At 44.3% G+C, this 20,248-nt stretch overlaps 2 protein-coding genes across 2 annotated transcripts in view; one reads left to right on the forward strand and one right to left on the reverse strand.

Annotated features, from left to right (window-relative positions):
• The window catches only part of LOC106588860 (cyclic AMP-responsive element-binding protein 5), a 31,090-nt gene extending 24,042 nt beyond the window's left edge, over positions 1-7,048 (forward strand). The window contains exons 8-11 of the mRNA XM_014178348.2: positions 2,604-2,951; positions 3,390-3,608; positions 3,984-4,092; positions 5,617-7,048. Of these exons, the coding sequence (XP_014033823.1) occupies positions 2,604-2,951; positions 3,390-3,608; positions 3,984-4,092; positions 5,617-5,744 (804 nt within the window). The 3' untranslated portion in view covers positions 5,745-7,048. The remainder of the gene's footprint in view (positions 1-2,603; positions 2,952-3,389; positions 3,609-3,983; positions 4,093-5,616) is intronic.
• A 1,163-nt stretch (positions 7,049-8,211) lies between these two features.
• On the reverse strand, positions 8,212-12,106 carry LOC106588859 (TLR4 interactor with leucine rich repeats). Its single transcript, XM_014178347.3, has one exon. The coding sequence runs from the start codon at positions 11,355-11,357 to the stop codon at positions 8,763-8,765; it is 2,595 nt and encodes an 864-aa protein (XP_014033822.3). The 5' UTR covers positions 11,358-12,106; the 3' UTR covers positions 8,212-8,762.
• Positions 12,107-20,248: the final 8,142 nt, after the last annotated feature.

A 20,248-nucleotide genomic window follows, 5' to 3' on the forward strand; every position in this document is an offset into this window, starting at 1 on the left:
GACAATCCCTCAGGTGAATTTTATTTTATTTATTTTTATTTAACCTTTATTTACCTAGGCAAATCAGTTAAGAACAAATTCTTATGTACAATGACGGCCTACCTCGGCCAAACTCGGACGACTCTGGGCCAATTATGCGCTGCCCTATGGGACTCCCAATCACGGCCGGTTGTGATACAGCCTGGAATCAAACCAGGGTTTGTAGTGAAGCCTCTAGCCCTGAGATTTGATACCAGCAACCGTCTGCTTGCCAGCTCACTTTCCGTTCGAATCCCAGGTCCGTCGTTGGACCTGGGATTCTAACTCCGGTTTCTGGCTCACCTCTTTAACCGTTAGGCTAACTGCTGCCCCTATAAGGTGATACACACAAGTGATATACTTAACTTAAGATATCAAGTGATACACTGTTGACTTAACTTAAGATATCAAGTGATACACTATTGACTTAACTTAAGATATCAAGTGGTACACTGTTGACTTAACTTAAGATATCAAGTGGTACACTGTTGACTTAACTTAAGATATAAAGTGATACACTGTTGACTTAACTTAAGATATCAAGTGATACACTGTTGACTTAACTTAAGATATCAAGTGATACACTGTTGACTTAACTTAAGATATCAAGTGGTACACTGTTGACTTAACTTAACCTGTTAGGGCTAGGGGGCAGTATTGACACAGCCGGATAAAAAACGTACCCGATTTAATCTGGTTACTACTCCTGCCCAGTAACTAGAATATGCATATAATTATTGGCTTTGGATAGAAAACACCCTAAATTTTCTAAAACTGTTTGAATGGTGTCTGTGAGTATAACAGAACTCATATGTCAGGCCAAAACCTGAGAAGATTCCATGCAGGAAGTGGCCTGTCTGACAAGATGTGTTTCATCTAGGCTGTTTTTATTGAAGATTTAGGATCTTTGCTCTAACGTGACACTTCCTACGGCTCCCATAGGCTCTCAGAGCCCGGGAAAAAGCTGAACGATATTGAGGCAGCCTCTGGCTGAAACACTTTATCGCGTTTGGCAAGTGGCCGCTCAGAGTACTGTGGGCTTAGGCGCGTGCCCGAGTCGACCGAATGCTTTATTTTTTTCGTCTGTTTACCTAAATGCAGATTCCCGGTCAGAATATTATCGCTTTTTTACGACAAAAATGGCATAAAAATTGATTTTAAATAGCGGTTGACATGCTTCGAAGTACGGTAATGGAATACGAATTGCGCCATGCTCGTAACCCTTATTTACCCTTTCGGATAGTGTCTTGAACGCACGAACAAAACGCCGCTGTTTGGATATAACGACGGATTATTTTGGACCAAACCAACATTTGTTATTGAAGTAGAAGTCCTGGGAGTGCATTCTGACGAAGACAGCAAAGGTAATAACATTTTTCTTATAGTAAATCTGACTTTGATGAGTGCTAAACTTGCTGGGTGTCTAAATAGCTAGCCCTGTGATGCCGGGCTATCTACTGAGAATATTGCAAAATGTGCTTTCACCGAAAAGCTATTTTAAAATCGGACATATCGAGTGCATAGAGGAGTTCTGTATCTATAATTCTTAAAATAATTGTTATGCTTTTTGTGAACGTTTATCGTGAGTAATTTAGTAAATTCACCGGCAGTGTTCGGTGGGAATGCTAGTCACATGCTAGTCACATGCTAATGTAAAAAGCTGGTTTTTGATATAAATATGAACTTGATTGAACAAAACATGCATGTATTGTATAACATAATGTCCTAGGGTTGTCATCTGATGAAGATCATCAAAGGTTAGTGCTACATTTAGCTGTTTGGGTTTATGTGACATTATATGCTAGCTTGAAAAATGGGTGTCTGATTATTTCTGGCTGGGTACTCTGCTGACATAATCTAATGTTTTGCTTTCGTTGTAAAGCCTTTTTGAAATCGGACAGTGTGGTTAGATTAACGAGAGTCTTATCTTTAAAATGGTGTAAAATAGTCGTATGTTTGAAAAATTGAAGGTTTTGCATTTCTAAGGTTTTTGAATAACGGGATTGCACTGGCTGTTACGTAGGTGGGACGATTTGGTGCCACCTAGCCCAGAGAGGTTAAGATATCAAGTGATATACTGTTGACTTAACTTAAGATATAAAGTGATACACTGTTGACTTAACTTAAGATATCAAGTGGTACACTGTTGACTTAACTTAAGATATCAAGTGATATACTGTTGACTTAACTTAAGATATAAAGTGATACACTGTTGACTTAAGATAACAAGTGGTACACTGTTGACTTAACTTAAGATATCAAGTGATACACTGTTGACTTAACTTAAGATATCAAGTGTCATTGATGATTGGTACTTCTTGACCTCTAACTGTTTTCACAGCTGTAAAAGAAGAGAAAGAATAAGAAACGCAATGACGACATTCAGTTGTATTCCTTTCCTCAGTTCAGTGGTGATGTTTGTTGGAAATGCTTTAATGCCTTTAATCACCAAGTCTGTTTTTTGGACCAAGTCTGGATTTTGGACAAAAATAAAATCACTTGGGTGTTGGTAAGAAATGTCCTGTAGAGATCAGTTTTAATTGTAATTTCATGGTATTATGTTTTGTTATGTTTTTATTCCTTAGAGAGCTAAAACCGTGGGTCACCTCCACCAACACCAACACCCACACCCGGGAGCTGTCGCCAACGGCAACATGGGTCCCACCATGGGTAACATGATGGAGATGTCACCGCGCCAACGGCACAGTCAACTGCAGCAGCAGCATCATCAGCACCTGCAGCAGGCTCCACCCATCTCCTACCAGCAGCACTGCCACGCCCCTCCACATCACCTGGGAAACGCCCACAGCCTGGGCCACCAATCAGGGAACGTGCCACATCATCCGGTTCACCAATCACCTCCCTCGCACCTGCAGGCCAGCCACACCCACCAGACCTCGCCTCACCTGCCCCTCCACTCCATAGCTGCTCAGGTACAGTATTACCTAGGTGTTGACATGACAACCACTCTATATCAAGCTTTGTTAGTTTAGCGTGAGGGTGGTTGCCAATAGCTGTAATCTGACATCTGTAAAATTGCCTGTCATCACCCCTTTTGCATCAACATTATGGCACTATTACATAGACCTTTTGAATCCCAAATTAACCTGTTTCCTATGTAGTGCACTCAAAAGTAAATTGGAATTAGGGTGCTATTTGGAAGACAGCCCTTATCACAGAGGATCCAAAGTTTTACAGGTTCTTAGTAAATAGTGTTTAATGACCCGTGTTTAATGACCCGTGTTTAATGACCCGTGTTTAATGACCCGTGTTTAATGACCCGTGTTTAATGACCCGTGTGTAATGACCCGTGTTTAATGACCCGTGTTTAATGACCCGTGTTTAATGACCCGTGTTTGACTGTTGTGCAGTTGTCTCCAGCAGCCCAGCAGACACATTCCCTGCATGCAGGCCAGGCGACTGGAGGACGTCGCAGGAGGTCTGTGGACCAGGACCCAGACGAGCGCAGGCAGAAGTTCCTGGAACGCAACCGAGCTGCGGCCACGCGATGCAGACAGAAGAGGAAGGTCTGGGTGTCTGCTCTGGAGAAGAAGGCAGAGGAGCTGACGCACAACAACATGCAGCTGCAGGTAGGTTTCTACGAGGGTTGTCACCATACCAGTACAGCGATACTACCATAACTGATTTTCCCTGGACAAAAGTAAAACTCAAAGCAGACTAAACTCTTTGGTCCTATTTAATGTTAAATATTGTGTGCTATAGCACGGAAATCAAAAAATGATTCAGGGTGACATAAGGTTGTTTCTAACATTAGGACGTTTTCCTCTGGTATGGTGACAACCCTAGACAACATGAGTTTACGCACCCACGCACACACACACACACACACACACACACACACACACACACACACACACACACACACACACACACACACACACACACACACACACACACACACAGTCACACTATCACTAACGTTTCTGTCCCTCATGCCATTCCAGAACGAGGTGACCACTCTGAGGTCAGAGGTTGGCCAGCTGAAGCAAATCCTGCTGACCCATAAAGACTGTCCTGTCTCCGCCCGCCAGAGAGAATCACAGGGGTACCTCAGTGAGTAACACCCCGACCCCACCCATCCTCAAAACACCCAGAGGTATACCCCTACCCTCTACAATACTCCTATTCCAAAACACCCAGAGGTATACCCCTACCCTCTACAATACTCCTATTCCAAAACACCCAGAGGTATACCCCTACCCTCTACAATACTCCTATCCCAAAACACCCAGAGGTATACCCCTACCCTCTACAATACTCCTATTCCAAAACACAGACTCCTACTCCTATCTCAAACACAGACTCCTACTCCTAACCCAAAACACAGACACCTATCCCAAACACAGACTCCTACTCCTATCCCAAACACAGACTCCTACTCCTATCCCAAACACAGACTCCTACTGCTATCCCAAACACAGACTCCTACTGCTATCCCAAACACAGACTCCTACTCCTATCCCAAACACAGACTCCTACTCCTATCCCAAAACACAGACTGTACCCACAAGGATACATACTGTACTATGTGTACCATCTACATGGTCCCATGTGAGTGTGATGGGCCTGCTACACAGGACACTTTTGCAGAGTGTGAGACACTCCTATTGTTTTTAATGAAACCTGGGTCTTAGCAGCAACCCACTGGTTGAATCAACGATGTTTCCACGTCATTTCAATTAAATTATGTTGAACATCCAGGAGGTTGGTGGCACCTTAACTGGGGAGGATGGGCTCGTGGTAATGGCTGGAGCGGAATAAGTTGAATGATATCAAATACATAAAAGACATGGTTTCCATGTGTTTGACGCCATTCCATTCGCTCCTTTACAGCCTTTTTTATGAGCCGTCCTCCCCTCAGCAGCCTCCACTGGTTGAACCAGCGTAGAATAGGCGTTGAATTGTTCCCAGTGGGACGGCGCTGTGAGAGACTTGTGCTGCTCTGCGTAAAACTTTCATAAATTCAAGGTATGATTCACTCCCAAGAACACTTGATGAAGTGCCTCGCACACCGGCAAAATGTTACATGTCCAGGATAGCAGCTTAAAGCCTAAAGTTTTCTTGACGCCCCAGGTAGCTCCCCTGTCAGAGCATCTCCCCAATTCAACAAACGTCCAGAGTCAAAAATACAGGTATCAGAAACACAGGGCTACAGTCTCGCAATGGTTGGCGTATGAGGTTGAAAAGTGAGATTGAAAAACCCTTTGCACCTTGATGACTGAATGGAAAAATCTATGATGCCTATTCTTTTCAGAATGATAATTGATGTAACCAATGAGCACATTCTTGGGTGTTACAGACAGATGTACTTTATTGGTATATTACAATGTTTGCCTTATTTGCTCCACAGTAAAGCAAATGTCAAAATAAAATAGCTATTTTCCTTATATGAACTGTACATGAGTTGTCATTAATTATATAACATATGACTGCTCTATTTCTAGTGACATTTTGTTATTTCTATATGTAGTGTTTTTATTGTAGACTTTCCTCTGGACCCAGATCTTAAACAGAGAGAGAGGGAGCTGTCAAACACTAGCCAGGTCAATTTGATTGACAGCTGTCTCTGTGCCCCAGGTCCAGGGAGTTCGACAGGAAGTCCCTCCCCCCTGTGTCCCGGGTCGCAGCAGCAGGCCATCCAATCCAACAGCATCTCCACCTCCTCATCTGGAGGGGGCGATGGAGCGCACAGCAATTCAAAATGAAAGCGGGTGGGTGCGCATGTGGTTCGGAACATAGAGTTGGATAGAGAGCTTCCAATAATGTCCCAGGAGACAAACTCTCTAGTACATCTCTATGGTTCAGAATCAACCCCCCTCCAATTGAGTACAGGATGTAGTTCCTCCTAAACACTGAGCTAAGGTCAGTCATGTGTTCCCCCCCTAATGGTTAAGGTTAGGATGGGGAAGGGTGAGCTGATCTTTGATCTGTGGTTAGAGGCAACTTCTACCTGGAATCAGGGATTAAACCCTAGGTGGGTGCATCTCATTAGTCTAAAATGGCTCCCTCTCCTGGTCTCCTAGCCTCTATGGACACATGTATAGCAGAACTGGACTGGTCTCTATAAGCCTTACATCTCCGGTAGGTTTGCAAAATTCCGGTAACTTTCCCAACCGTGATTTCTGGAAAACCTGTGCATTTTGGGAAAGTTACCAGGGTTTTTGCAACCCTAGTCTCTGTCTCTCTAACTGTGTGATCATAGTCACCTGTGAACTGGATCGTATTGTGTCTGGGGGAATCAGTCGACCAATGTGTCTCAGTTAGTGGGAAATCAGACAAGTACTGTGCTATCTATTCCAGGACTGCTTCCTAGCGGTGTGTCTGCAAACATACTCGTTATCATATCACCTTTTTCTTAGTGCCAGTTGTTTTGTTGTTGAATGTGTCGGAGTTGGGTCTTGTAACTTAAACCATGACTAGGACCAGGAGTTTCTCCAGGAACAACTCTGGGGCTTAAAAATAGCCTGTTATTTTGGACCAGAGTTTTACCTAGTCAGGTCACTGGGTCAGGTTAAACTCCTGGCTCTAACCATGACTAAATAATGTTACTAAATTGCGTATGTGTATGGTTGTATGTGTAACATAAGCCTCTCTGAAATGCAGAACGTGAACGAAAACTAATACAAATGTACATTTTATACAAGTTTATATCAAGTCCTATGAATAGGATGCCCTTGTTTTGTAACAATGTAATGCAGAGCCTCTTTTCCCTTTGAAAGTATTACAATGTTTGTACATACATTAAGTTGGGCCCAGAGTTTTCCTTGACCATGTCACTTTACCAAGATAACTCCTGGCCCTTTGTTTAACCTCTGTAAAGCACTTACTAGTTTCCTACAGTGTATTTATCATGTAAACTAGGCTCACACAGCACGTTGGCCTATAACCTGTATCTATGTATCCTTCTGTGTCTGTATTGTGATTTGTGTTTTGTTTCATTTTTTTTTTGTACAGATATTGACAATCGCTACAAACCTAATACGAAAATAAAAGCACTTATTCTCTGGTATCTTATTGTGATTTTTACTCAAGTTCGGTTGCCTCCATCAGGAGATCTGAGGAGAAAATGTCATTTGATCGAATGGGCCTGTCAGACAAATGGTCTAGTCTGCCCCCTAGCGATATCTTCTGGAACTGAAGACGGTTTGAGCCACCCTGATTGAATGAGTCAAAGGTCACCGATCACAGATTTATTTACCCGTCTATTTACATTTACGTCATTTAGCAGACGCTCTTATCCAGAGCGACTTACAAATTGGTCTATAACTTAGCTTTAGCAGGTTGAGTGAAGAAAATGCCAAGAACTAACCAAAGTCAATAGTGATGACTTTTATTCACTATCAGTAGAGGGCAGGCCCAATCCACTTTAACAAAAACCTAAGAAGCAACATATCAGTCTTAACCAAATATGACTAGGATATTGAAGTGGATTATGCTGTTTCTGTTTCATATCTCAGACCGTGTTTCCTGGTCTATATGTCTGTGTGTCTGCTGTTGTTATGGTAACACACTGTTGACAGGCTTGGAGTGTAGAGCTGATCAGGCCTGAGTGTTGGAGGTACTCCACCCGGTCTACCCAAAAAAACACCTAACTATTGAAAGACTTTCTGTCTTGAAACACACGCACACACACACGCTTTAAGTACATGATGAAACACACACGCACACACACACACACAAACGCAGGCATACATTACACACACAAACATGTTTTCTAATGAATGAATATGCAGTATTACTACAAATGTTAAACATACTGCCTTTCTGTAAAAATACCAAAACTGTAATATCAGTTTCTTTATTTGTATCGGAGCCATTTGAACAAAGGACTTATACCATTATTTGCAAAGGCATCTGTCTTTCTTTTCATACAGACAAATGGACCATTATGTCCAACAGTCACACAGTCTGGAAATGCATGGTTACTTACTTGTGCTCATAGCACAATACATAGTTGAGTATAAAAGTATAAAAACAATATATAAAACCGAATAATTACTTCTGCCAACCAGCAGCCATCTTTTCTTGCATTTTCAAGCACATTACAAATGACATTTTATACACAATTTAATGTCTATTAGTCTAATATTAGCACCAGATGAAATCAGGTAATTCTCTCTCTCTCTCTCACACACACACACACACACACACACACACACACACACACCACACACACACACACACACACACACACACACACACACACACAGGTGCAAGGCAATGGAACAGGAAATGCATGAGGCTTAGAGGAAGTCTGTCAGATTGACTTCCTGTAGTGTCTGAATCAGCCCTGATGAGCTCAGCTATTTGGTCACCCATAAAGATAACTTTGGTCATAACACATCTATAACTGTGGTCATATGGTCATAACCCATGAACAGAACTATAACTGTGGTCATATGGTCATATTGCCTGAACACAACCTTACTGTGGTTCTGTGGTCATGAATACAACCTTGTGGTTCTATGGTCATAACTCAACCCTGGCTGTGGTCCTGCTATGGTCATGAAGTGCTCAGAGTACAGGTTAAATACCAGTCCACTTCTGTCTCTGTCTCTGCAGCATCTTACACATTCTCCTGAGGATGTTCCTTCCTGGTGATGGCATCTTGGTGTTCTCAGGTTCTAGATATATCTAATGCTCACAATAAAAAATATATATTCTAGAGCTTAAGTGGGTCACAGCGCAAACATGTTTTCAAGTTCTAGGTCTCTGGTGTTCTATTAATCTGAGAACCTTTGCATGTCACTGTTGTCTCTACGGGTGGGGCTGTTGTCAAGGAAACGGTCGCAGGGGAACTCTATAAGGTCGCCCCCTTCCTCCAGGGTTCCGAGCCGTGGCGGCCGGCTGCTCTGGAAACTTGTGAAGTCTGTTGACACCGCCGCCGTTGTTGTCATGGAGCTGCGGAACGGTCGCCGCGTGGAATACATGTGGCGCACATGCACTGCTGACTTCCTCCTTTTCAGCTTCCGCCTCAAACTTCGCCCCAGCCAGGCTCCTCCAATCACCAGAAGAAGGACGGCGTTGCCGGCCAGTGTTGCCACGGTGACCAGCTGGAGGTCAGAGGTCAGTGTCTCTTGGTGATGAGCCTCTTCTGGAAGAGTGACCAATCCGGCGCAGTGGTCCCTGGGTGCCACCTGACACACGGACCCTCCCACCACACCCTCAACACAAGCCATGTAGGTGACGTCTGGGCTTAGTTCTCGTAACATCACCGACCGCGCCCCGCCACGGGCGTACACGTACCGAGGGAAACGGTCAGATGACCCAAAGCGGTCAAACAGCACTCGGTAGTGGACCTCTTCTAGTCCCGGTCCGGCTCCCGGTGTGAAGCGGCTGTGGTCGCGTGTGGTCCAGTGGACCGTGGCTGTGCTGGAGGCGACCTGGTCGACGGACACGTTGGTGATGAAGTGACGGTTGAACACACAGGGGTCGGTCACTGCAGGTATAACGTCCTCCTGACCACCTCTGAACAGGTCAAACCGCTCCTCTTTCCGAAGGCTGGGAGGAGAGGAGGTGAGGAGCTCTGTGATTGGCCCACTGAGATGGTTACCATGGCTATTTTGGTGGTCAACTGTCTGAGGCCAGGTTGTGGTTGGAGGTGTGGGGTTGTTCAGGAGAGGGGCTTGTGTTTGAGGAACGCTGCGGCCCGGAACGGAATCCCACCTCCCTTTCTCACGCTTCCCAGAAGCCTCAGCAGAAGGTCGCGACCTAGGGCTGGCGGATATTTTCTTCCTCCTCTTCCTGTTCGACAACAGGGATTTGTCCCGCTCCTCTTGCCCTCCCTGGTCCCCTTGGATACCCACCTCCTCCTCTCCCTCCTTCCTATCCTCTCCCTTGCTACCCCTGCTCACCTTCTCTATTGCCTTCTTCTCCACTCCCTCTCTACTCCCAATTTCCCTATGTTCTTCTCCATCCTTCCTTTCCTCTGCCTCTATTCCTCTCCTCTCCCCCTCTATCTCCTTTCTCACCTCTCCTTGCCCTCTCTCCCTCTCCTCCAGCTCCTTCTCCAGAACACCCCCTCCTCTGCTCTCCTCAGGCCCAGTCTGGGTCTCACACAAGTGGCTCCAGTTCCCTGGGGGCTGCAGCTGGGAGCTGTTGATATAATCTAGATACTTCCCCCTCAGTGTCGCTGGGTGATGACACTGCAGGAAAACGGTCAGCAGCTTCCCCTGAGAGTGCGCCGATTTCATCCACTGCTTCAGCTCACCCAGGCGGCAGTCACACGTCCAGTTGTTGCCATGGAGATCCAAATCGTAAAGGCCGCTGTTGAGGGCGAATATGTTACCCGAGAGGCTCGTGAGCCTGTTGTCTTTGAGTTTTAAAACACTCAGGTGCTTCAGTTGTTCAAAAGCCGAGGGGTCCACAGTTGAAATTTGGTTGCAACTAAAGTCCAGCTCCTCAACTCTCTCCAGCGGGTCGAGAAGTCCTGCAGGAAGATTCTCCAGCTCGTTCCCGTCAATCAGAAATTCTGTCAAGCTCGACAGTCCTTTCAACGACTCGCTTTCCAAATGGTAGATGTTGTTATTGCTGAGGGATAGTTTAGAAAGCTTTTTCAGATTCTGAAAGACGTGGTTTCCGACGTGTTGTATTTCATTTTCAGAGAGCAGCAACGTATTCAGTGACCTGAGCTGGGAGAACGTAAACACATTACGCACGGCTGTCAGTTTGTTCTGCGCCAGGTTGAGAAAGCGCAGTTTGGTGAGCTTGGAAAAAGCGTTTCTGTGAATGTGACTCAGCTGGTTCGATTCTAGATGGAGATAATGTAGATTAGTCAAGCTCTTGAAGACCGAGTTCTGTAACAGTTCTATGGCGTTCCCATCTAACCTCAGCTTCACAACGCTCTCCAAGTTACCAAACAGCTCTGGAGTGATCTTCTTCATGTCATTGTTATTGCCATACAAAGTAGTCAGTTTTGCCAGTGACTGTAAAGTTCCTGGGGGAATTGTTGATATCAGATTGTTGCCCAAATACAGCTCCTCCAATTTGGAGAGCTTTTCAAACGCTTTTGGGTGAATGGTCTGTATTTGATTATACTGTAAGTTCAACCTTATAAGATTTCCATACCGTGTGAAGTCGAAGGCGGAGATGTTACCGATGAAGTTTCCCCCGAGGCTGAAGACAAGCACGTCCTCTGGGACCCGCGAGGAGTGCACCTTGGGCACCGCGCGCAGCCCCCGGTTTGTACAGAGGATGTGCTGCGCTTGCTGGCAGTCGCAGCGCTCAGGACAGAAGCCGCTGGCGGGTGAAGGCGCGAGGAACCCTTCACAAGAGAAAAGGAGAAAGCAGATGACACCCACGAAATTACCGGTATCCATTCCAAAACGGCAGTTGGCACAAGCTTCTGATGCGGCATTCCCCCTTTGTGTTCACGTGCAGTTACCCCGACTCTCCACTCTCACTTTGGTGTCCGATACATATGTCCATTATTGACTTGTTGCTCCGTCATTTTGGAGGAAAGTTGTCCTACACTTAGTTTAGTGTGACAAGGTGTCTGGATCCATGGCTAAAAACTGCTGTTCAAAGAATAAATGTATTTGTGCACTGCGCTGTCATGCCGTGTGAGGAAACGCTCACCTCCCCAGAATGATCCATATCCCGGCCCCAAGTGGTCATCTGGAGCAAATTACAGACCTCCGCAAAACGCAGGGTTCACGCGCAGAGCACACACACACGCGCGCGCGCTCAGCCCCTCCCCCGCATCTCCGGTCCCCGCCACCACCATTCGTGTACAGCGCCTGGGTCACAGGATTCAGAGCTGCGCGTGCATTGAACACACACACACACACACACACACACACACACACACACACGTTCTCTAAATCTAATCAAATGCGTGGAAGATAGGACGCATATACTGTATCTTGTTGTATTCGAGGCATGGAGAGAGAGATAAGTGGCTGAACCCTTTGACCGAGTTTTCCGCGTGCCCCCGCACCCCCTGTGGCTCGCGAGGTGAGATTCGATACTCGGTATGGAGAAAGCAGACGGGAAGCCTTCCTTCCCACGAGGGTCCCCCGGGGGACCCCGGACTGAGTGACTCAGTCTTGGACTCCCTCCTCGCACACGTTTCAAAATGCATAATGGATCTCTCCAGACAGCATAGGCCTAGCACCAGAGGAAGACAGTAAAAGAAAACGTTCTCATTCCACAGGATCTCAAATGTTGCACTGAAGAAAAACACTTAATTTGGTGTGTAACTGCTAGAATTCAAATTGCTTGCAGACAGTCATTTACCTCCATGCCATCATCAATGAACACCAATGTATTCAAGATGGCTGGTCAGTGGTACCTTAGAGAGGGCTGGGGCTCAAACACACATGGTTCACATTAATGCAAGAGGAATTCAGGTCATGGTGCCTGTGTTAAGACTACAGAGGTGGGGTGCCAAATCTTTGATTAGGATCTCTACTTGAAAGGCTGGGTACAAAGCATGATCTATGTAGTCAGGGTTCAGTGCAGTGAGCCATGTAGTGGACTCTAGTCTGTATACTGTCAACCTGGGCTCAGGGGTCGACGTAACATAGTAAATGCATCACTCCAAATAGTATATGTTACATTTCCTATGTATTAATTTGTGGATGTCCATCATCCATTTTGTATGATGTTATGATTTACAATTTGTATGATATGTTACAAATTGAAATTCGTACAATACGTTTCGAATTTGCTAAAGTTATATGTTACGAATTCCAAGTTGTTGTGGCCAATGTTAACTAGCTGGTTAACGCTAACATTCGCTAGGCTAGGGGTTAAGGTTAGGAGTTATATTAAAGGGTTAAGGTTAGGAGTTATATTAAAGGGTTAAGGTTAGGAGTTAGGTTAAAGGGTTAAGGTTAGGGTTAGTGTTAGCTAACATTCTAAGTAGCAAGTAGTTGTAAAGGTGCTAATTAGCTAAAATGTTAAAGTTGTCCGTGATGAGAGTTGAACATGCAACCTTTGGGTTGCTAGACATTTGTGTTATACACCAACCCAACTACCCTACTTTCAGTATTATGTAACCATACCAAACGTAACATATACTAATTTGAGAGTCCCGGCTTTACATTTACTATGTTACGTCTAGTCTATGAGACCAGGCTGACTGTGTAATGCTGCCTACTGTGTGTAAGAGCCCTACAAGCCGTTGCTTCCCCTAAAGGCTGCGTTTACACAGGCTGCCCTATTCTGATCTTGTGCCACTAAATTGGTCTTTTGACCAATCAGATCAGATCTTTTGCTAATAAATTTGGCAAAAGATCAGAATTGGGCTGCCTGTGTACACGCAGTCTTTAGTGCCCCACAGCTTGAATCAAGAGGTCTGGATCTTGATGGCACAAGAGGTAGTGCACTTGCAATGTAACCACAACATCTTGTAGAAGACCAGAGTGAAAGAACATTGCAGTAAATCCTACAGGAGCACTGACTCTGGAGACAAGGTTGCAGATTTGTCCTAAAATAGTGGTCACACACGCCCACCCAGCCAATCGTGCACATGCACCACATGCATTTACATGTTCACATTGTAGTCATTTAGCAGACACTCTTATCCAGAGCGACTTACAGTCAGGGCAACTCCAGCACTCCACTTTCCACCTCATTTTCATCATCTCCAGCACATTACCAGTGTAAACGTGTGAAAACGGCGCATTTCTACGCTTTGTAGAAGAAAAAAATCTGTAGTTAAAAAGTTGTACCCAATGCCATCATCTAAAGTTAAAACATTTGAAAAACAGTGATTTTCAAACACTGAGATTCGCGGTTAGATACTCGTTGCAGATTTTGAAAATCAGTGATTTACTTTTAATCCTATCCTGTGACGTCAAAGAGAATCATTTTTTTAGGATCTTTCTTATCTTTTTAACCGCAGATTATAGAAAAGCAAGTGATGCAATTTTTCCAGGACAATTCATTTTTTCTGACTATTGTAGCGGTAAATTCCTAGGATTGCCTTACAGTGAGGGAGAACCCAGAGTTAGAGAAGAGCATTATACCCGTTCTCATGCATATCTATTGTTAGAGATCAGTGTGTCATGGCTCTCCACAGAACTAGGATCAGGGGCGCTCTGTTATGAGTGAGTAACTGTGTGTATGTGAAATGCAGCTGTGTGTGTGTGTCAGAAATGCAGCCCATCTGGGAACCCCCCTGCCCCGGCGAGGTCATTTCCTGTCTGGCCCTTCATATGAATTTCTCTCTCAGTCTGACAGACCGATGGGAGGAATATCTCTCCCTCCCTCTCTCTCTCTCTCTCTCTCTGGATGCATTTTTGTAAGCCCAGTTCTCTCTGAGAGCCAAGATACAGCCCTGGATCAGTGGAGACACACACACACACTGTCCGTGAACACTCGCCGAATTACACTGTCAGTCAGTCTATGTAGTGTCATGCAATAGAATTGAATTTTTCACACTCATTTATACAGCTTTGCACAGATCCTATGTAATTGCATGGTTTTGTAAATTACACACAAATTAGTGTAGTAGTCTTATTCGAAAGTCTCTTCGTAATGCAGACCTAGTCAATGTTAGTTATGAGAGTAAACAGATATTCAGTAAAGAGAGCTGATGAGAGGGGGGGAGCGAAAAAGAAGAGACAGAGAAACTTAGAGATAGAAAGAGGGAGAAGGCGTGAAAGAGAGAGAATAGGCAGACATGCTTGTAGACAGAGAACCTCTTTTCAGTGAGCTGTAGTCTTCTGGAGTTGATCCAATTCCAGACTTTCACAAAGAGGTCCATTCAGGACCCCGGACAGAGTTGTCTGTCAGTATGCCTGAGCACAAAGATGGACACAGTCTGGTTTCATCAGCCATTCTCTCCAATCACCCCTCTATTCCCCACAGCCTTGGACCGTCCAATCAACACCAGCGCAGATGACATTTCGACATTTCACTCCGTCAACACACAGAGAAGCCTCATTCTGACAGAGAGAGAGAAAGAAAAGTTGTTTCTGTGAATGTGTCAGTAAGTGTGTAAGTGAGATATTATCTAGGTTATTTAATGTTTGTGTGAAAGTGCATGTGTGTCGATGTTTAGGTCATGAGGGTGTGTGTGTGTGTGTGTGTGAATGAGACAGTGCAGTATATAGGTCGTCTAGGGAGGGTTGGCTTTTACAGCTCAGGTTTGAAAAAGCCCACCTGAGTCAGCACTCGTGTGTGTGTGTGTGTGTGTGTGTGTGTGTGTACCTGTGTTGAGTGATTCTGCAGGATCTGTGTGTGTGTGCATCTGTGTTGAGTGATTCTGCAGGATCTGTGTGTATGTGTATCTGTGTTGAGTGATTCTGCAGGATCTGTGTGTATGTGTATCTTTGGTGAGTGATTCTGCAGGATCTGTGTGTATGTGTATCTGTGGTGAGTGATTCTGCAGGATCTGTGGCTGTGTGTGAGACAAGTAGAGCATCGCTGTTTGTGTGTTTTGAAAACCTTATGCATCCGCATGACACATGTATCATTATCTAACAGAACTGTGACAGTTTGAGTTGAACTAGTTCACGAAGCAAAAAAAATGTAGTCTTTAGGTCTGTAACAGCTTTAGTGGCCTTTGGTCTCCCCGGGATGACAAATATACACATATTCAAATATAAAAACACAGAGGGTGATATGGCCTTGAAGTGATGATGATTTACCACCCAGCTTAGGGCTCTCTGAACACACACACAGCGGGGGTGAGAGAGGGCTCTGAGGTAATGATCTGCCTCACACACACACAAAGCGGCGGAATTCCCCTAATTGGACACACATGGCGTTTTTTGGTCTGAAAACAGTTCTGCAATCACAGCAGCTTGCTTTTCTCAGAGGACCTCAAGACTCAACAGGGATTAACTGCATGCGAAACAGACCCCCATGCAGACCAATGGAAATGCCACATGCAACAAGATGCATCTCTTCAACCTGGACTCAGGGGTAGAAGTAACATAGTAAAAGTACATTCGGACCACTCCAACTAGTATATGTTATGTTTCCTATGGTATCTATTCATTTGTGGACGTCCATCTTTCATGTCAAATGATATGTTATGAATTGCAATTGGTATAATATGCTACAGATTTTCTAAAAGTATGATATGTTACGAATTCCAATTTGTTGTGGCTAACGTTAGCTAGGTGGCTAAGGCTAACATTAGCTAGGTGGCTAACATTAGCCAGGCTAGGGGTTAAGGTTAGCTAACATGCTAAGTAGATACAAAGTAGTGCAAAAGTAGTTGCAAAGTTGCAAAATTATAAAGTTGTTCGTTATACACCTACCCATCCACCCTACTTTTGTTTTTGCCTTAAGTAACCATACCAAACGTAACAAACTAATTTGAGTGTGCCGGATTTATGTTTACTACAGTATGTTACATCTAGTCTATGAGACCAGGCTGATCTCTTTGGGCTTATGACAATCAACAGAGATGATAGTACAGGAAGTGGATAGATGATCCCTTTGTGCTTTTGGTTAGTCTTCAACAGGCAGACTAATCAATGGAGAAAACTCAACAAATAACAGATACTCCAATAATCCATATATGTTGGGTGTATGTGTGTACATCTAACCAGCTTGAGAAAATGGAGAGAGCAAAAGATTTTGGTAGAAGGAAGTTAGAGATTTAGAGGGAGAGAGAGGGGAGAGGTAGTTGGAGAAAGAGGGGGACAGGGTGAGCAAGAGAGTGAGACAGACAGAGAGACACAGAGAGAGGAGGGAGAGAGGGTTGGAAAGTTTACATGAGCAGCAGCTGTTTGGATCGTTAAGTGCTTTAACCCAAGCCAGAGATCACAGATCTGAACCACACCAACTATCTCTGGTCCCACTGGCTCAGTGAGCGTGTTTGTGTGTATGTATTTGTGTTTGCTTGTGTGTGTTACTGTGTGCAAGTCAAAACCAGTGAGTGTCTAAACCTGCATGATAGTGTGTGTGTCTGTGTTAGACCTGTATTATGAGCATGAAGGAGGAACATGGGCCCCATGCCTGCTCTCCATCGAGCCCCCTCTCCCGCTCTATCCCACCACACATCCCCCAGTTAGGCCCAGCTGGTTCGAATCGAGGGAGGGAAGAAGGGGAAGGGGTGAGGAGAGAGGGGAGGGAGAGAGAGAGGATAGGGTGAGGAAGACTTTGCTGGGCTATCAGTCTCATCTCACATGCAACACTCCTACAATGTTACAATGACTGAAAAACCCAGAAAAAAATCCAAAAGGGTTTATAACATTACTGCAACATGGGAGTCATTCTCACAAAACTATCCCAAAAAATTCTTAAGTGTTATGTTTCACAGAATTTCCTCTTGAATCATTGAGATTAGGATCTCGATTTATCTATTTTATAATGACTTATGTTTTTTTTTATCAGATATTATGCATTTGATCAAAATGTTGACAAAATTTGAATTACTGTTAAGTCCCCAAAAGTATTAAACAAACCAATATTTCTAATATTGTTTTAACATCCCCTAATGAAAGGCCTGAGTTAAACATAATACTGAAAATAATTTTCTAATGAAATTATACAATTATAAGATTAAATCTGACTTTTCCCAATTTGAGCACTTTAGCCGTTTCGGTAATGAGAAGGCAAAGACAAAGGAGATGATTGTGGACTACAAGAAAAGGAGGACCGAGCACGTCCCCATTCTCATCGATGGGGCTGTAGTGGAGCAGGTTGAGAGCTTCAAGTTCCTTGGCGTCCACATCACCAACAAACTAACTTGGTCCAAGCACACCAAAACAGTCGTGTAGAGGGCACGACAAAACCTATTCCCCCTCAGGAGACTGAAAAGATATGGCATGGGTCCTCAGATCCTCAAAAGGTTCTACAGCTGCACCATCGAGAGCATCCTGACTGGTTGCATCACTGCCTGGAATGGCAACTGCTCGGCCTCTGACCGCAAGGCACTACAGAGGGTAGTGCATATGGCCCAGTACATCACCGGGGCCAAGCTTCCTGCCATCCAGGACCTCTATACCATGTGGTGTCAGAGGAAGACCCTAAAAATTGTCAAAGACTCCAGCCACCCTAGTCATAGACTGTTATCTCTGCTACCGCATTGCAAGCGGTACCGGAGCTCCAAATCTAAGTTCAAGAGGCTTCTACCCCCAATAAGCCCCCCCCCCCCCCCCCCCTTTTACGCTGCTGCTACTCTCTGTTATTACCTATGCATAGTCACTTTAATAACTTTACCTACATGTACATTTACCTTAATTACCTCGACTAACCTGTGTCCCCGCACAGTGACTCTGTACTGGTACCCCCTGTATAAAGCCTCGCTATTGTTATTTTACTGCTGATCTTTAATTATTTGTTACTTTTATTTCTTACTTTTTTGGGGCATTTAAAAAAAACTGTTATTGGTTAAGGGCTTGTAAGTAAGCATTTCACTGTAAATACAATTTGATTTGAAGTTTTTTTTTGAGAATACAAACCTGATTCTGAAACCATATAAGCTAATAACTTAACTTGTGCTCATCTAAGGATGACTCCACTGGATGATGCATCATGGGTGAATACAACTTTATTTAAAAACTGATTGGAGTTTTTACAGGAACTTGAAAAAGTGTTATGGTAATGAGACATGTCCACAGACACTGTGTTTCTACGTAATAAATATTATAGTTTAATGTAAACTTCAACTAGTATAACATTGTTATAATTTATGCACAAACTACAGCAACATATGAGTTTTATTCAAATAAGTTAGGTTTTTCAGAATAATTGTTGAAATAAAAGGACCTGAGACTTTAACCCTGATGCATTTTGGTCATGAGAATTCAGGGGAAAATGTCAAATGTATTTACAATAAGACACTTTCCCAAAAACTAGACATTGTGGTCCTTAGAATGATTGTTGATTTTTGAAAATGAATCGTATTGTAACTCATTTTAAAAGTGGTTTCATGAGAATCACCCATATGGAATATGCATTTACTAGTCTCTTAATACTGTTTTGGGGGAACTCCAGTCACCCCTTGACGTTTTGGGTACCACCTCACATATACAGGAGGAGGGGAAGGGGGCGGCGTGGTATGTGGGGTGGCCAACCTATCAGGACTTCAGTCAGCCTTCTGAGAACACAGAGTAGGGAAGGGTAGAGGGAGAGGTAGAGGGAGAGGTAGAGGGAGGTCGACATCTGGAACACATTATGAAGCACACTATTTCTCAGTTGAAAGGGAGAAAGCGATAGAGTACAGAGAAACTGTTCGGAGCGATAGAGAAATGAGGGGAAGAGAGAGTGCAGTGAGAGAGGGAGAGCAGCGGTTAAATGAAAGCAGAGGGAGAGGTGGAGAATGAAGAGAGAGAGAGGGCTTTAGAAACCTTTCACTGCATGTGTTTGATATAACATCTGCAAACGTAATGGAGTTCAATCACATAATTACACTAAAGGGACATACACTCTAGACTCCATTCCATTGTTGTTTGAGACACACACATACATACTGGAAGAGAAGACAGCCTCCTAGACACACACACACATTCTGGAAGAGAAGACAGCCTCCTAGACACACACATACATACTGGAAGAGAAGACAGCCTCCTAGACACACACACACATACTGGAAGAGAAGACAGCCTCCTAGACACACACATACATACTGGAAGAGAAGACAGCCTCCTAGACACACACATACATACTGGAAGAGAAGACAGCCTCCTAGACACACACACACATACTGGAAGAGAAGACAGCCTCCTAGACACACACATACATACTGGAAGAGAAGACAGCCTCCTAGACACACACATACATACTGGAAGAGAAGACAGCCTCCTAGACACACACATACATACTGGAAGAGAAGACAGCCTCCTAGACACACACATACATACTGGAAGAGAAGACAGCCTCCTAGACACACACACACATTCTGGAAGAGAAGACAGCCTCCTAGACACACACACACATTCTGGAAGAGAAGACAGCCTCCTAGACACACACATACATTCTGGAAGAGAAGACAGCCTCCTAGACACACACACACATTCTGGAAGAGAAGACAGCCTCCTAGACACACACATACATTCTGGAAGAGAAGACAGCCTCCTAGACACACACACACATTCTGGAAGAGAAGACAGCCTCCTAGACACACACATACATTCTGGAAGAGAAGACAGCCTCCTAGACACACACACACATTCTGGAAGAGAAGACAGCCTCCTAGACACACACACACATTCTGGAAGAGAAGACAGCCTCCTAGACACACACATACATACTGGAAGAGAAGACAGCCTCCTAGACACACACATACATACTGGAAGAGAAG

The sequence above is a fragment of the Salmo salar genome, chromosome 27, assembly GCF_965601325.2.
Source record: "Salmo salar chromosome 27, fSalSal1, whole genome shotgun sequence".
NCBI lineage: Eukaryota > Metazoa > Chordata > Actinopteri > Salmoniformes > Salmonidae > Salmo > Salmo salar.

Excerpts from the sequence above, each read along its gene's own strand:
- LOC106588859 (XM_014178347.3), bottom strand. The coding sequence starts at position 11,357 with ATGGATACCGGTAATTTCGTGGGTGTCATCTGCTTTCTCCTTTTCTCT.